We start from the raw sequence: 16901 nt of genomic DNA on the forward strand, positions 1-16901 counted from the left end.
TTTTTACTTCTGCAGAGGGTCTACTGAGCAGTTTAAAGTTAAAGATTTTATATGAGTGGTGGTTGGTGACAAGATATGCCCCACCAAAGACCCTTATTTTTCAGGAAGGTGTTGAAAACTGTTGCATAAATCACCTAAGAAACCAGTAGTTTTCCTACCAGTGTTTTCTTAGTATCTTGCCGTGTGTTTTGATGATATATATTTGTTTGTAAGATTTTTTTGTATTGTGCCAGTGCCTTTGGAACTTTCTGACATTGTGTAAGCTCAAACTAAAGCCTTCAACACATTTATTTTTATAGGGCAGAAACATCCCTATTTTCCCATGCCATAAAAACTGTACACCAACACTGAGGGCCAGCACTAACCTGTTATGAAAAGAGGTAGAAAAATCTTGGTTTATACTCAAGTTTGTCTGCATTGTCTGTTGAGTTGTGTGGTTTAGCTCCATGCTGCTGTGTGTGTGTGTGTTGTGGCTTTTGCTGTGATGGCCAGTTCAGTGGAGTTATGTGTGTTGAAATGTGAGCAAACTGGATTCAACAAAGATATGGCTTTTGTTTTCAGTTTCCTTCAAGGATCCTTGTGGTGGGGAATGTTATTCAGTTCTACTTGTGAATTACCATTGCAACGGTACACAGAGTATTTGAAAGAATTTGAACAGTAATATATACTGTGAACATTCAATGTGATTGCATGAATTAAAGGAATGGAGAATGACGGACTCCAGAAATTAATCACATTGTAAATAAACTTTATGAAATTTTGGCTGGCACTATTGGAACCTCTGTTCTTTAATACAGAATTTTCTGAAGCATGCCTCATAAGTCACCATGGGGCAATAAAGACAATGTCAAAAAATTCTCCAAGATTTGGCTGGAGAAAGTGACGATCAGATAATATAAGGTACTCTGTGTATTGTTTAAGAGGCATTTCAAGTTAATCCTTTTCAAATGTAATGCTGACAGAATATACTGTTCTTGAAATTACAATGGAAATTTCTGTGATATGATCTAAAATAGTGATGTAACCTGGGGAAGATGGAAAGGGGAAGTCAAATGGTTGTCTTTCTTCCAACATCATATCTAACCCACTTCTCAAACTCTTGAAATAGTACCATATGGTCACACACTGCAAACTTTAAGAAAGGGCCAATAGGAAATAAGGGGAAGGGAGGACTGATCATCCACACCTTCAATCAAAATTCACACAAATGCCACCTCTATTCTAAACTGTGTGCTATGTCTTGGGACCATGTAGAAAGTATAGACTTGCAGCCATGTCCAACCCTTTGAATGCAAGGACTTTTTTGCTTATCTGTGGTGGTAGATGTTATAAAAATTATGCACGGACCTTTTTTTTAAGATTATTTGTCATTAGTGTTAGTGTATTTTATGTGTGGCCCAAGATAATTCTTCTTGCAATGTGGCCTAGGGAAGCCAAAAGGTTGGATATCCATGGTAGAGCTTGATTTCAAAGGTACCCAGTGGTATAGACAAAATGTTAGGATGTACAAGGGAAAGATAAACAACTTCTACTGGGTGTTAGGGTGAGGAGGGAGGGCCCATATGTAATCTGAGAATTCCCAGAAGTTACATTTAACTGAATTTATAGGATTTCACTAGACCAAGAAGAGCAACCACCTTCTTAAAGAGACGTGAAAAAAAAACAAAACAAAACTGGAATTACTGAAGGAAAAGAAGTTGAGTACCATCCATGCACACACACACACACACACACACACACAAACATAGACACACACACACACACACATAATAATAACTTTCAGACACTGTTGCTTAGTGTTAATCCTTTTCCATCCAGGAAAATAAAATGCAATCTTTTTTATTTAATACTTTTATTTGGGTGTTATTCAGAAGAAATGGAGTAAGGAAATTAGAAAGGTTCTCTGAATTTCCCCTTGGTTTGGTGTTCTATATTTTATAACTTAAGGGTCGGCAGCTGTATCAAGCATCTTAGATCTTTACATACTAAATTTTATGAGACACCTTTATAGGATCAATAAAATAATTTAATGTAAGATAAAGAATGAGTGATTTTATTATAATCAGATAGACTTAATGGAGTAAAGATGGAATTTATGTAAATATTTTAAAGGAATCCTCTACACAGGTTGCTCTGGTACATACAGGGAGGCTACAAGGTCAACAGTATCCAAGAAAGAAATGGAATAGGGGAAAATAGTAAACAAGTATGTAGCCTAGGAAAACAATGGGGAAAAACTCATATTCATTGAATATCTGCCATTACCAGGCTCTGCACTGGGCACTTCATAATATCATCTAATTTAATCCATATGCTGACCCTGTAAGGTAGGTATTATTATAGCCATTATTTTACCCATTTTGTAGGTAAGAAATTTAAAGGGTCAAAGGCGGTGCATAATTTTCCCAGAGTCACATAGTCAGCGAAGGAGCTAGGACTGACTCCAAATGTATTTTGTTCCCCAATGCTATTTCCATGGATCCACCCTGCTCTTTGACATTCTCCCAACTGACAAAAAATAAATAAATCTTGCCACCTGATGATACCCGCCTCCCCAGTCTGAGTCCATTTCCAATGCATGCCTATTTTAGTAAGTTGATTTACATGTTCCAGCCTAGGGTTTTTATAACCGAGGTTAGAAAAATGGCATTGTTGTTTTTGTTTCAGCCCAGAGACAAAAATATTTTGCTAGCCAGCTTTTGCAGAGGAGTTTTTGTTAGTTACCCAGACTCATAAACACTTACTAGCACTTTAGAGAAAAATTAGAACAAACAGCTGAGGATTGCATTGCACTTTCAGTCTTCCAAAAAATATAGACTCCTTTTTGTGTGTTATGTTGTTGTTTTGGTCATTGTTTACATGCACAACAATCCTGGGAGGTAGTCAGGCAAGTATCACCTTTTTTCACAGACAAAAAAAATGGGGTAATAGTGAGGTGAGGTCACCTTCGCCAATCTCTCTCAGCTGTTGAGCGTTAGAGCCGGAACTGGAAGCAAGCTTTTTCTTTTACTTTACATTCATTACTCTTTATAGATTATTCTTATTCTTTTCATTAATCCCAAAATGGGTAGGATAAAAATAACTCACATTTGTGTAATGCCTGCATTGTGGTTTGTTGTCTCAAGAAAGCTCCTTTTCATTTGTTGTTGTTTACTCTTTTATTTCTTTATTTTTCTTGCTATCAGAGAAGTCTCTTAAGGTTGGTCTTTCAAGGGTTACTGTGTCCTCTCATACCTTTAAATGTTATTAAGTTGACTTTATTCTCTTTCAAAAAAGTTCATATGCTTTAAGAATTATGAAATTATTTTCTTCATCAACATCATCAAATCTGACACCACTTTTTCAGCCATTAAAATATCATAGCATCTGCTGGGCATGGTGGCTAACGCTTGTAATCGCAGCACTTTGAGAGGCCGAGGCGGGTGGATCACCTGAGGTCAGGAGTTCAAGACCAGCCTGGCCAACATGGTGAAACCCTGTCTCTACTAAAAATACAAAAATTAGCCAGGTGTGGTGGTGCACACCTGTAATCCCAGCTACTTGGGATACTGAGGCAGGAAAATCGCTTGAACCCAGGAGGCGGATGTTGCAGTGAGCAGAGATCATGCCATTGCACTCCAACCCAGGTGACAAAAGCGAAACTCTGTCTCAAAAAATAAGATAACATGATAAGATAAGAAAAACCATAACATCTGTCTGCTACACAAACATTAAGGAGGGACAGATAGAAAACAAAGGAAAAACAGGGTAGGATGACTGATTAGCCACACCTTCAATCAAGATTCATAATCAAGTGCTGACTGTGTGACTCACCTCCTGTCTTGTCTTTGTGTGAAGTGGAAATTAAATCAGCCTGGCTCTGGGCTACAAAAGTAGAAAAGTAAAAATGAATATTAGAAAGTATTGATGTTGAACGCCCAGGGATTCACCTAATCTAATCTCTTTTTGGAAATATTTTCACCCTATCTTAATTAAGACAATTATCTGTAGAGACTTTAAAAGAATCAATAGAAAAAAGATGATGCCTCCTTGGCTATCCCATTCTCTCTGTCCTGGTATATTTGTGCTGGTGCATTGAGCTCCTAACTGCTCTGGAGACTGCGAAGAATGACCGGAAGTTGTGGAGACTCTGTGAGAGAAATTTAACAGGAGTGGGTGGGCTCTGAAATCAGTTGATCTTTAGGATCAGATCTGTTTTGTTGTTGTTGTTGTTGTTTTGTTTTGTTTTGTTGTTGTTGTTGAGACACAATTTCACTCTGTCACCCAGCTGCAGTGCAGTGGCGTAATCTCCGCTCACTACAACCTCTGCCTCCCTGAGTCAAACAATTCTCCTGCCTTAGCCTCCTGAGTAGCTGGGACTGCAGGCGCCCGCCACCACACCCGGCTAATTTTTTGTATTTTAGTAGAGACGGAGTTTCACCATGTTGGCCAGGCTGGTCTTGTACTCCTGACCTCAAGTGATCCACCCGCCTCAGCCTCTCAAAGTGCTGGGATTACAGGTACGAGCCACTGTGCCCGGCCCAGATCTGTTTTTAACTGTGTAACTCAATTGTTTAAATGTTGATAGGAGCAAATTTAAATGTAAATCCTCTTTATTGAAATATAAAATGAAAAGATACAATACTTAGTTCTTTTAGAGTGTTCTTTTGATTAAATAAAATTAAATGATTTATCTAAGCCCACTGTGGAATCACTGGTTAATACAGCCTTATGCAGATTATATATAAGTGGTTACATGGTAAAAAGAGCCTGGGCCAAGGAATTTGATGTGTTTCTATTTAGGTTTGAAACCTGGTCCTGTATTTTCTCGCCATGTGAATTTTAAAATATCATTTAAGGCCAGGCACAGTGGCTCATGCCCGTAATGTCAGCACTTTGGGAGGCTGAGGTGGGAGGATGGCTCTAGGCCAAGAGTTCAAGACCAACCTGGGCAACATGGTGAGACTCTGTCTCTACAATAATAATAATAATAACAATAAATAAAAAAATTATTTTAACTGCTGAACCTCAGTTTCACCTCTAGACGACTCTCTCTACCCAGACATAGCTCCAATTAGCATTTTGCACAAATAAATATAAATATTTAAGAATTTGAATTGTATTTAAATATTCTTTTGAAACATTATTCACTTAAAACGCATTGTAAATGTCTTCCAAATAATTGACTATTCTTCTACCTGATTCTACTTATTAACCACACAAAATTCCTTTGAATGGATATGCCCTGTAATTCTTCTGATCATCTATTAATGAACATTTAGGTTGTTGCTTATTTATTTATTTATTGCTTTTATAGGTCAAAGTATGATGAAATCTAAGTTATATATTGATTTTCTTTTTATAAAAAATTGAACTACTTAGTTAAATGGAATGTAAATTTACAAGGGAAGACGTATCTATTCATCTCTTTTCATCTCTTTTGCATCTTTATTTTTTCCTTCATGCAAGAGCATACACTAAAGGGAAAAATAACTTATTCTGGAAGGCGGGAATCAGATGTTGTATTCCTGATTTCCAAAACCAACGTGTTACACATTAATGACAGACCTCCACTACCAATTAGTCTTCAGTCAGTGAAGAACTGTGGCTACTTTCTGGGAAGCTTATATTGCTTTTTTTAAAGACACTGTGGAAGACGTTGATAGTTTCTAGTTCTCAGTCAAATGATTTTTAACCTGGTTTTTCTTTGTTTGTTTTTTGTGTTTTTTTTTTAGACGGAGTTTCACTTTTGTTTCCCAGGCTGGAGGGCAATGGCGTGATCTCGGCTCACGGCAACCTCTGCCTCCCGGGTTCAAGCAATTCTCCTGCCTCAGCCTCCAAGTAGCTGGGATTACAGGCGTGCGCCACCAGGCCCGGCTAATTTTTCATATTTTTAGTAGAGGCAGGGTTTCTCCATGGTGGTCAGGCTGGTCTCGAACTCCCGACCTCAGGTGATCTGCCTGCCTTGGCCTCGCAAAGTGCTGGGATTACAGGCATGAGCCACCGCGCCCAGCTTAACTTGGATTTTATTAAATGTAAACTCTAGTGTGAGATTTCTTTCCATATTCTAATAACCTATAAAACTTATAAAACTATAAGCTGGGAACTGCCCTCTGTGTGCAGTGTAAACCTGTGAATAATACCGGTGCCACGACTGGGAATCACAGCCCCAGCCCAGCTATGGAGCCAGGGTAGGAGCAGTGCAGTGCAGTGCAGTGTCGAATCTACCTGGGCAGTCCCTCAGCTGCCCATTCTGGCACATTTGGGATGGACCTTGGTTCTGTTCGGGATTGAGCCGTGTCACTCCTGGCTGAACACTCTGGACTTGATTGATTGGACCTACATGCACATTAGTGCAAATAGGCTATTTTGGAAAGGGTCCTAGGACAACTAAAAAGAAAATATATAAACTTGCCACTGGATTTGTTCTCCATAAATAATCCCAATAGAGAAAATTGACCTGGTGGCCCGGGATCCACGCATCTGCTACATTTATATCATTGTTTTTATTTACCATTATACTAGTTTCTAAATCATTCATTCATCAACAGGTATTAAGTTTTGACTAAGTGTCAGGTTATGTGATACTCTTTGTGGTTAAAAAAGACAGCTTGGCTGTCCTTACTTTCACTTCTCTTGGTATCAATTTCTACCACAATAAAGTAGAGACAAGCCTTAGAGTATTCAGAAAGGTCATTTTCTAGATTAAATATATATTAATGAAGTTGTGGGCATGGTAAGAGCTCCAGAGAGTGAGTCAGATCCTCAGTTGACACAAACACCTATCATAATGAGGCAGATTATCTGGTTCACAAAACATTCATCATAGGACACAAGCAGACTTGGAACCTACGAGAAGGAAGGTTTTGATTTTATATCTCTGCCCTGTGAATTTACCTTAAAGAAAGCCTTTGTGCATATTATTTTAGGGTTGAGTGCTATCGATTCTGTTGCTTGGGATTACAGATACACTAATATAGGTAAACTACGCTTAAAAATTCCTACTATGGCCGGGCACGGTGGCTCACACCTGTAATCCCAGCACTTTGGAAAGCTGAGGTGGGCTGATCACAAGGTCAGGAGATTGAGACCATCCTGGCTAACATGGTGAAACCCCGTCTCTACTAAAAATACAAAAAAAAAAAATTAACTGGCCGTGGTGGCGGGCACCTGTAGTCCCAGCCACTCGGGAGGCTGAGGCAGGAGAATGGCATGAACCGGGGAGGCAGAGCTTGCAGTGAGCCGAGATCGCGCCACTGCACTCCAGCCTGGGTGACAGAGCAAGAACTACACCTTCAGTGAAAATAATTTATAAACTGGCCATTGAGTTTCCCCACCACAGATATTACCAGCAAGCATACGAAGTGTGTCTGCTCAGAGATGAACTATTTTCTCCTCTTTCTTCTGCTATGGACCTGAAACCATTTCATTTGTCATTTTGTAGTTGGCAGATATGGCTATCCATCTTATTTTATTGAAACTGGTGGTGATAACTTGCCTGAGAAAACAATTTTAGTTTCCCTGCAGCATGATGTAAATCGATTGGTGTGCAATGTATCAGACCTTGTAGCCTAATTGAGTTCAGACAATATATTTTCATTTTCCCCTGGTAGCATCGTTAAGTAGTTCTTAAGTTGCTGCTCAAGTTCTGTGAGCTCTGAATTGTATCATGGGTTTTTGTCAGAGTGTCCAGTGCAGCCCTGGGGGTTCCTATGGAATGCTGTGGGACTGCTGAGTAGACACTCCCCACAGTGGGAAATGTCACCCTCCGCTGCTACATATGCCAAGGGCAGAAGTTTCTACAGCATTTCCCAAAGTATTGTGTTCCAATGAATATGAAGTCTTGGGTGTGTGCCAGTAGCTATGAGGCTTCAGCCAGAGACCACCCTGGGGGCTCTGTATGATAAGTTTACAAACCAAGAGCACCCATGTATTCAAGCACTACTAGATTCTTTTATCCAACAACAACAACAAAACAGTTATTGGGAAACTACTGTGGGCCAGGCACTTTATTCTGAGAATGGATAGATAAGACAAAGCCCCTGCTCATAGGAAGCTTATAATTTGCAAAAGGACAGATATGAACACAAATTACTACTTTGGGGATACTACTAACAGTTGCACCTAAGTTGGTTCATTCTGCTCATGCAAGTTAACTGTTCAGTGAACAGATCTGGCTTTCCACTAACTTCCTTAATATAAATCATGATAGCTTCTCTTAAAACAGTGCAGAGGAGGCAGGGAGAGGAAGAGTTAAGGCCTAAGCAAGAGACCTGCCCACTAAACAGTGGGGCCCTGCAGGAGAGAGAGAGACAGAGCAAAGGTGGCACAAGAAAGAGGGTCTGAAGACGGCAAATTCAGGCAAGGACTACTGTGGAGGTTTCCGGTTAGAGAAGCAGAGTACAGAAGAAGGTAATCAAGAACATATCCTGTGCTCTGGATCTACACATGGGCCATCATCATCTACACAGCAGATGAGGGCAAGCTAGGAGAATCTAGAGATAGGAGGATGTGTTTGCAGCATCAGCAGCTACTGTAGTCATCTGCACATTAGATGATAACAAAAACTTGGGTGGTAACATAGAAGAAATGAAGGAAGAAGAAGACTTGTAGCACCAATAAACTTTATAGAACATTTTTGAACCAAGTTTGCTGGAAGACTTGACAGCAGAAAAATAAATGTCACACTGTCTCACTTTGAAATCATGTTATATATGACCATTAGCTCATTATGTTGCATTATCACTTTTATTTTATTTGATGATATTTGAACTTGAATTATTATTCAAAATGATCTGAATCTCATATTAGGGTACAAAATTGTAGCTCAGTAAAGCAAGGAGATATAGGACTTATATCTTATATGTAATGTAATCTTAGCATTTCAACATTTGGCACAGTACCTTGCAGATGGTCAACTCTCAATCTCAGTTTATGTCATTGAATTAAACAGCATTGAATAGAATGAAAAAGAGTTAAGCAGAATTCCATCAATGGTCTAAAGGGTAATATTTGCACATTATTTTTATAAATTTGTTTTAAGTATTTAGGAAAAAGATGAATGGAAGTTAAGTTAATGTAAAGTTTCGGTTTATTATGATGTCCAAATTTAATTTCCACCAAAAGTGGAGTCATATATTAATTATTTCTAGTTGTGAGGTCACTTACTAGGCAGCCCTGGGTCATCAACAAGGCATCTCTTACTCCTTTTCTCTTGCTTATTCTAAAGACACATGTAGCATCATATATACTCATTAGCATTTTTTTATGAAACATCGTTCAGAAAAGAAAGCCGTTTTTATACTGATGACAAGCTGTGGTTGTAATTTTTTCTTTTCCATAATTTTTGCTAGTACCCAAAAAGCAATGACACTAAAATAGACAATTTAAAATAGTGATACATTAGACATCTTTATCTAAATTGCATCCATCTATAAGCATGGACGTATTATGTGTATATCTACAGACACCTTGGTGCATTTTTCATGTTTTTGGCTGATACTATACACAAGCCCAGATTGGGCAAAATCTCCTGCCCTCTTCATTGTGCACCATATTTTGATGGCTATTGTCGTTGTTTTTGTCGATGGCCAGTATCTAAGAATAATAGGAACACATATTGGACAATCCTAAATATACCACTTACACCTGTAATTTCAACCAGCAGAAGGCATTGCTAAAATAGGCTGTGGCAGTTACTGGAAATTTAAAATACATTCTCTAGAATGCTCTATTATTCCTGGGGGAAAAAAAGTTCATCCATCAGTTTTTTGCCTCATTGAGTCATGCAGATTTTATTTTGATATTAAAGAAGTTTTTCATCTATTTCATCAGCCAAAAACAAATTACCCAATAGACATGGGCTCAGTTACTACAAAGGAGAATAACAAGTCCCTATTATCAACACTGTTCACCTGAAATAGACATTAATATCTAACAAGAATATATTCCTAACATGAGATAGAAAAGATTATTGGGAGAGCTTTCTCTTTGCTGATTGTAAAATGTAAATCTTCAAGGTACTTTCAGGAGATCTGGCGAATAATAAAATTTTTGGAGTTTCATTGAAAAGGAACTTAGAGGTCCTTATTTCCCCAGGTCCAATCCCCAGCCCATTGCAAGAATCTTTTCTGTAGGCTCAGTGACAAATGGGTATTCAGCATTTGGCAGCTCCTGAGTATCTGAGATGTGGTACCCATAGACAGCAGACCATTCCATCTCTTAGAAATCCCTTCCATAATCCACTTTTCTGTAACTTCCAACTATTAATCCTAGTTCTATTTCCTGAAGGCACCACAGAGTAATACAAGCCCTTCCTCTAGATGACAACTAGTGAATTGCTTGAAGGTGTGATTTACATCACCTCCCCCAAGTTTTCTTTTTCTTTCGCTTAGTTAAAATCTCTACATTGGCTGGGCACAGTGGCTCGTGCCTGTAATCCCAGCACTTTGGGAGGCCGAGGCAAGGGGTTGTGGGGATCACTTAAGGCCAGGAGTTCAAGATGAGCCTGGGCAACAAAATAGATCTGGCCTCTATAAAAAACAAATTTATAAATTAAAAAAAAAAAAATCTATGTTATTTTTTCTTTCTTTCCCTTTTGTTTTTTTTTTTTTTTTGGTTTTGAGACAGAGGCTCACTCTGTTACCCAGGATGGAGTGCAGTGGCATGATTTCAGCTCCCTGCAACCTCTACCTCCCCGGCTCAAGTGATTCTCCTGCTTCAGCCCCCCAAATAGCTTGGATTACAGGCATGCGCTATTGGGTGAAATTCACCCCCGATATTTCACATAGGTTCTTTTCTATTTTCCCTAAATGTCAGCCAGTCTGAGAAATAAAGGGACAGAGTACAAAAGAGAGAAATTTTAAAATTGGGTGTCCGGGGGACACATCACATCTCGGCAGGTTCCGTGATGCTCCCCAAGCTGCAAAACCAGCAAGTTTTTATTAGTGATTTTCAAAAGGGGAGGGAGTGTACGAATAGGGTGTGGGTCACAGAGATCACGTGCTTCACAAGGTAATAAGATATCACAAGGCAAATGGAGGCAGGGCGAGATCACAGGACCACGGGACGGGCGAAATTAAAATTGCTAATGAAGTTTTCGGGCAGGCGTTGTCATTGATAACATCTTATCAGGAAACAGGGTTTGAGAGCAGACAACCAGTCTGACCAAAATTTATTAGGCGGGAATTTCCTCATCCTAATAAGCCTGGGAATGCTACGGGAGACCGGGGCTTATTTCATCCCACAGCTACGACTGTAAAAGACAGCCGTCCTGAGAGCAGTCATTTCAGAGGCCTCCCCTCAGGGACACATTCTCTTTCTCAGGGATGTTCCTTGCTGAGAAAAAGAATTCAGCGATATTTCTCCCATTTGCTTTTGAAAGAAGAGAAATATGGCTCTGTTCCGCCCAGCTCACCGGCAGTCAGAGTTTAAGGTTATCTCTCTTGTTCCCTGAACATTGCTGTTATCCTGTTCTTTTTTCAAGGTGCCCAGATTTCATATTGTTCAAACACACATGCTCTACAAACAATTTGTGCAGTTAACGCAATCATCACAGGGTCCTGAGGTGACATACATCCTCCTCAGCTTCCAAAAATGACGGGATTAAGAGATTAAAGTAAAGACAGGCATAGGAAATCACAAGGGTATTGATTGGGGAAGTGGTAAGTGTCCATGAAATCTTCACAATTTATGTTCAGAGATTGCAGTAAAGACAGGTGTAAGAAATTATAAAAGTATTAATTTGGGGAATGAATAAATGTCCATGAAATCTTCACAATTTATATTCTTCTGCCATGGCTTCAGCCAGTCCCTCTGTTCGGGGTCCCTGACTTCCCACAACAATGCGCCACCACACTCGGCTAATTTTTGTACTTTTAGTAGAGAGGAGGTTTCACCATGTTGGCAAGGCTGGTCTCAAACGCCTGACCTCAAGTGATCCACCCACCTTGGCCTCCCAAAGTGCTGGGATTACAGGCGTGAACCACCGCGCCCTGCCTACTTCATTATTTTTCTAAGTGTGGTCTGACTATCCATACCTCAAAAATCACCAGGGGCTTGGCAAATGCAGATTATGTAACCTCATCTCTGATTACATTAGAAATATTCTTTTTCTCTGCTCCACATTGGTTACAAGCATCCCAAAACCATACAGTTTAAAAATCATCACACAAATAGAAGTATTCCCAGCTGATCTCTCCTTACTGAACATCCATGGTTCTCACTTGAGATGCATCAGAATCACCTGGAGTGCTCATGATAACACAGATTGCTGGACTCCATCTTTCAGAAAGTCTATGTAAGTCATTTTCTGATGGATCCAATTCAAGAGTTTTCATGTTTAACCAATTCTCAGTGATGCTGATGCTGCTGATTTTAAGACGACACTTTGAAAACCACTGCCCTAGACATACCAGTGCTCTCCACTTTCTGCACGGTGAATGTCAAGAGCACACAAATGTCACAGCTGAGAGGCTGCTGTCTAATTAGGTCCTCACATTTCTGCAACCACCCATTGAACTGTATAGTATGAGTCCATTTTTGTTTGTTTTGTTCCATTTGTTCCCATAGCTATTTATAATTAAATTTATTGCATATTGCATTTAAGTACTTTATTAAAATAAACCTGTTGAAATTTGAGTATAAAAAGAAAAAGATATTTCTGTGAAAACTAAGCTGAACACAAAAAGACTTGATAAAGATGTCTTAAATGTTGCTAGCAAATTAAATCTGAGTGACACAATGGGAAAGTGAGCTTCTAATGTTGTCCCATTTAATAATTTCCTGTTCTTTCATCCTCCTGTTTGCTCACTTTGTACATGTGCTCCAGTTCATCAATAGGCCTCATAATCATAACCGAACATAATATTTGAGATACAGCCCAGCCAGCATATACTATAACTTTTAAAATCTAACCTGAAAATTGCATCAACTTCCCCACTGTAGCCCCCAACCAGAGCAACATGTAATGTCATTTGGGGCTTAAAATAAAATACTTTAAAAATTGGATTTTTTTTCTCATGTTCTGAGATTACATGTCCCTGATTTTGTGTTTTGCTACTAGGTTTCTTTGTTCATTGTTTACTTATTCACTTTAGTGTACGTTGGCTCTTTACCCTTCTATCTACTAAATTTATCTTGTGAGTTATAGCTCATTTTTATAGCTTTACATAATTTTTTGAAGTATTTCTTTGTTACTCAGTCTTTTAGCCAAGGTTATCATATGTAGATCATACATACATTTTATCAGAATTTCATCAGTTTAATCATTCAAATTACTGATTAAAATGCCATAAGGAACAGGGAGGAAGACAGAATTCCACTGCCCTAATAGCACACTTTGAAGGTAATTGTTTGTTTAGTTATGAAGCACATCTTTCTCTTTTTCAATCACAGAGATACTGCAAATACTGCTGCATGCCTTACTTAGCTGAAGATCTTTTGTTTAAAGCAAGTTCCTGTGCTCAAATCTGGTAAACTCCTTTTTAAAATGAATAAATGAGCATCTCTATGACAGACAAAAGTGTAATATAGGGTCTACAGGGAGTTCCTTGCAAACATATAATGTCATAAGAGCAACACACCATTAGAAGAATGAGGGAGGGACTTAGGCAATTTTGACAAAAGAAATACAAACAGTAAATTGATATATGAGAAAACAAAAAAGAAAACCTATTGTTATTAATACCCAAGTAAAATTCAGAAAGCAGCACAATCACGCTTTTTCCTCCAAATAGATTTGTTTTGTTAATATGATAACATCTAGTATTAGAAAGGGGTTAAGAAAATAGGTGATCTCATACAGTGTTCATAAAAGCCTGAATTGCTATCACTTTTGTCGAGTAGAATTTGACAGAATGTGCCAAAAGGTAAAAAATCTCTCACTTTGAATCAGTAATTCAAGTTCTAGTAGTTTAATCCTAAAAAAAACCCCAGATGTTCCCACATATAAAAAATATTTGTTGCATTATGTAATTGTCAAATATAGAACACAATCTGAAAGTACAACAGTTGTGAATTTCTTAACTATATCTACTGTTGGAGGGTTATACAAATATTAAAAATTAGATTTTAAAGCATTGGCTTTTGTTTCTTTTAATGATACCCATATTTGACACATTTTTTAAAAAATATTAATTTTTCTATTGCTCCTTGCAGAGCAGGGCTAACCCATGGGCAGTGTGCCCGGAGTAGCCACATTTGATCAACACATACATGTGTTTGTGCGTATTTGTATGTGTGTGTGTGTACATATATATGGTTACTGTATAAACTGTATTTGTGTGTTTTTATATGTACATAGAACTGAAATAGCATAACAATACATTCCCTTATGTGCAATGCAATCTGATTTTTAAAATGTATGCTGTACTTAATTTTTTTCCAAATGTTAGTTGTATCTCTCTAAATTGATTTCCTTACCAACTAATGCATTTAGTTGGTAAAACAATATTATTTTTGAAGAAACATCCATAACATGGGTAATTGGACAAAATGTAATCTCTTTAATATACATGTTACTCAGAGTATGACATAGTACCATGCACAGTATAATTTCAGTTTTGTAAAAAAAATTTTAAACATGTATCCGTGTATAAAAAGGTAGAAGGACATAATAGAATGTAAATGATCATATTTCAAGTAATATTTATTTCTTCTCTGTTTTTCTATGTTTTCTTCATTTTCTTTAGTGAACATATACTGCTTTTATTATGGGAAAATATTTTTAAGAAAATGAAAGTAGTTGGCGATACTTATTCTTTCTCAATTCTCTTAGGAGAATTGAGTGACAGTACTTAATGTATATGTGTTCATAAGCTATCTCTTTTTAGTGCATAGTACTAGAATATTTTTCAGCATTCAACATTAAGTATGACAGTTTCAAAACTAACTACAGAATCCTCTTCCTCTTGTCCTTTCCATCTTAAATCTCAAGAATTTGAGCTAGGGAGCCGCTGTGGCTCAGGCTGGTTGCCCTGGCACTCGGGGTGGCGAGGCTACACGTTCAAGGCCAACCTGGTCAACATTGATTAAAAAAAAAAAAGAATTCGAGCTTATCTTTAACATTCTAGGAACTCACCCACTGTCCACAGTTTTATAAAAATTGTTCACTGTGTTTCAGTAAACTCACTTGTAAGTTTACCTGGAAAAACTGATTTCATTTAAGTCGTGCAAGAGCTTCCCAAACACCTAGCCTAGCTTGAATTCCTTCTTAGCACCTGCCTACTTGAAAATATTCTGATTCTATTAGTCAATCTGTTAACATTTAGGGTGTGACCAGTGACCCCCATCCCTCTCTCCACCATGCCTCTCCTCCCCCAAATTAAAAGTTAATTTTCCCAAGACCTTGGAATCTCATTACCCTGATTTCTAGAAGTTTGTTCCCTTAATGAGATTTGCAGCCAAGGAGCTCAACACTTAACAAATAATCAAGTACTTATTTGGAGACTGCTATAATGTTAATGTTGTTTAACAGCTGTCCGTTATCACTTCATCAGGCCAGATGACTTACAAAATCATGTAAGAAGGCATATAAAAGCACTAATGCAGGTTCTACCAGCAAGAAGAATTCAAAGAGGAAACCGGCAGAGTTTAGGGATAGTTAGAAGGCTTCAGCAAGGACATAGATAAGAAGTTCATCTTTGAAGAGTGGATAGGGTCTGAACAGGTGCATGCACAAACAGGTGACTAGTGGAGAGAGCAGCAGGCACAAGGGCCAGCCAAAGAACCACTTCGTGGGCGACAGTAAAGAGTCTGAAAGGCCACGGAACCCAGGTAGTGAAGGATTTGGAAATCCAGGCAAAGACGTTTATATTTATAAGTGAAACGGGAATTTTCAACATGAGAGTAAGATAACAAACATCTAGCATCCCTTAGTTTAGACTCTGCCAAGAGCACTCCCTATCCCTGGTTCAATAAGTGGAAAAAAAGGGCATTTTTCAACATGAGAGTAAAATAACAAACAGATAACATCCTTCAGCTCAGACTCTCCTAAAAACATGCCCTATCTCTGGTCCAATAGCATCTCATTCTACCACCATATGATCAGCTCTTTTTAACATAGCTGTGGGGTGGAGCGTCTGGTGAGACAGCTGTATCATCACATAAACCAGTGGAAAGGCAATGACAGGATTTTACCTTTCTTATTCCCGGTCCCTCTCCATAGTCTCTGCAGCCTACAAGGCACTCAAGAATATCCATCTTGAGTCTACAGCAACATATGGGAGAGACTTGGAGGCAGTGGCTGGAGACAAGCAGGAATTGTAAAAGGATAGCGAAAATGGAGGTTAAATTTTTTTCAGAAAAAAAAATCTTTTTTTTTTTTTTTTTGAGACAGCATCTTACTCTGTCGCCCACGCTGGAGCACAATGGAGCAATCTCGGCTCACTGCAAGCTCCACCTCCCGGGTTCACGCCATTCTCCTGCCTCAGCCTCCTGAGTAGCTGGGACTACAGGCGCCTGCCACCACGCCCGGCTCATTCTTTTTGTATTTTTTTTGTAAAGACGGGGTTTCATTGTGTTAGCCAGGATGGTCTCGATCTCCTGAACTCGTGATCTGCCCGCCTCTGCCTCCCAAAGTGCTGGGATTACAGGAGTGAGCCACTGCGCCCGGCCTCAAAAAAAATCTAAAAGATGCTGATAACTTTCTAGTCTTCTCTGTCATCTGTTTCATAGCCACCCTCTAAAAATCTGCCCTTTATTTCTGCTCAGTCTCTTCAGTGTCCTGTAGACTAGAAAAGACTACTGTATTTTTTTTGTTTTGTTTTGTTTTTTGTTTTTTTTCAAGACAGAGTTTTGATTTTGTAGCACAGGCTAGAGTGCAATGGCGCCATCTTGGCTCACTGCAACCTCCGCCTCCCGGGTTCAAGTGATTATCTTGCCTCAGCCTCCCGAGTAGCTGGGATTACAGGCACTTGCCACGA

At 38.7% G+C, this 16901-nt stretch overlaps 1 protein-coding gene across 5 annotated transcripts in view; it reads left to right on the forward strand.

The window, feature by feature from the left end:
* The window catches only part of RGS7 (regulator of G protein signaling 7), a 582263-nt gene that overhangs the window by 556922 nt on the left and 8440 nt on the right, over positions 1 to 16901 (forward strand). For 3 of the 5 annotated variants that reach the window (XM_012506446.2, XM_030812615.1, XM_030812617.1), the window contains one exon: positions 300 to 380. The exons of 1 other annotated variant lie outside the window; for it this stretch is intronic. In XM_012506446.2, coding sequence (XP_012361900.1) covers positions 300 to 374 — 75 coding nt within the window. In that variant the 3' untranslated portion in view covers positions 375 to 380. Of the gene's footprint in view, positions 1 to 299; positions 381 to 3185; positions 3200 to 16901 lie in introns of all 5 variants that reach the window. One more of the 5 variants, XM_030812614.1, reaches the window with a different exon arrangement.

This window comes from Nomascus leucogenys, chromosome 5 (genome assembly GCF_006542625.1).
Source record: "Nomascus leucogenys isolate Asia chromosome 5, Asia_NLE_v1, whole genome shotgun sequence".
NCBI classification, from domain to species: Eukaryota; Metazoa; Chordata; class Mammalia; order Primates; family Hylobatidae; genus Nomascus; species Nomascus leucogenys.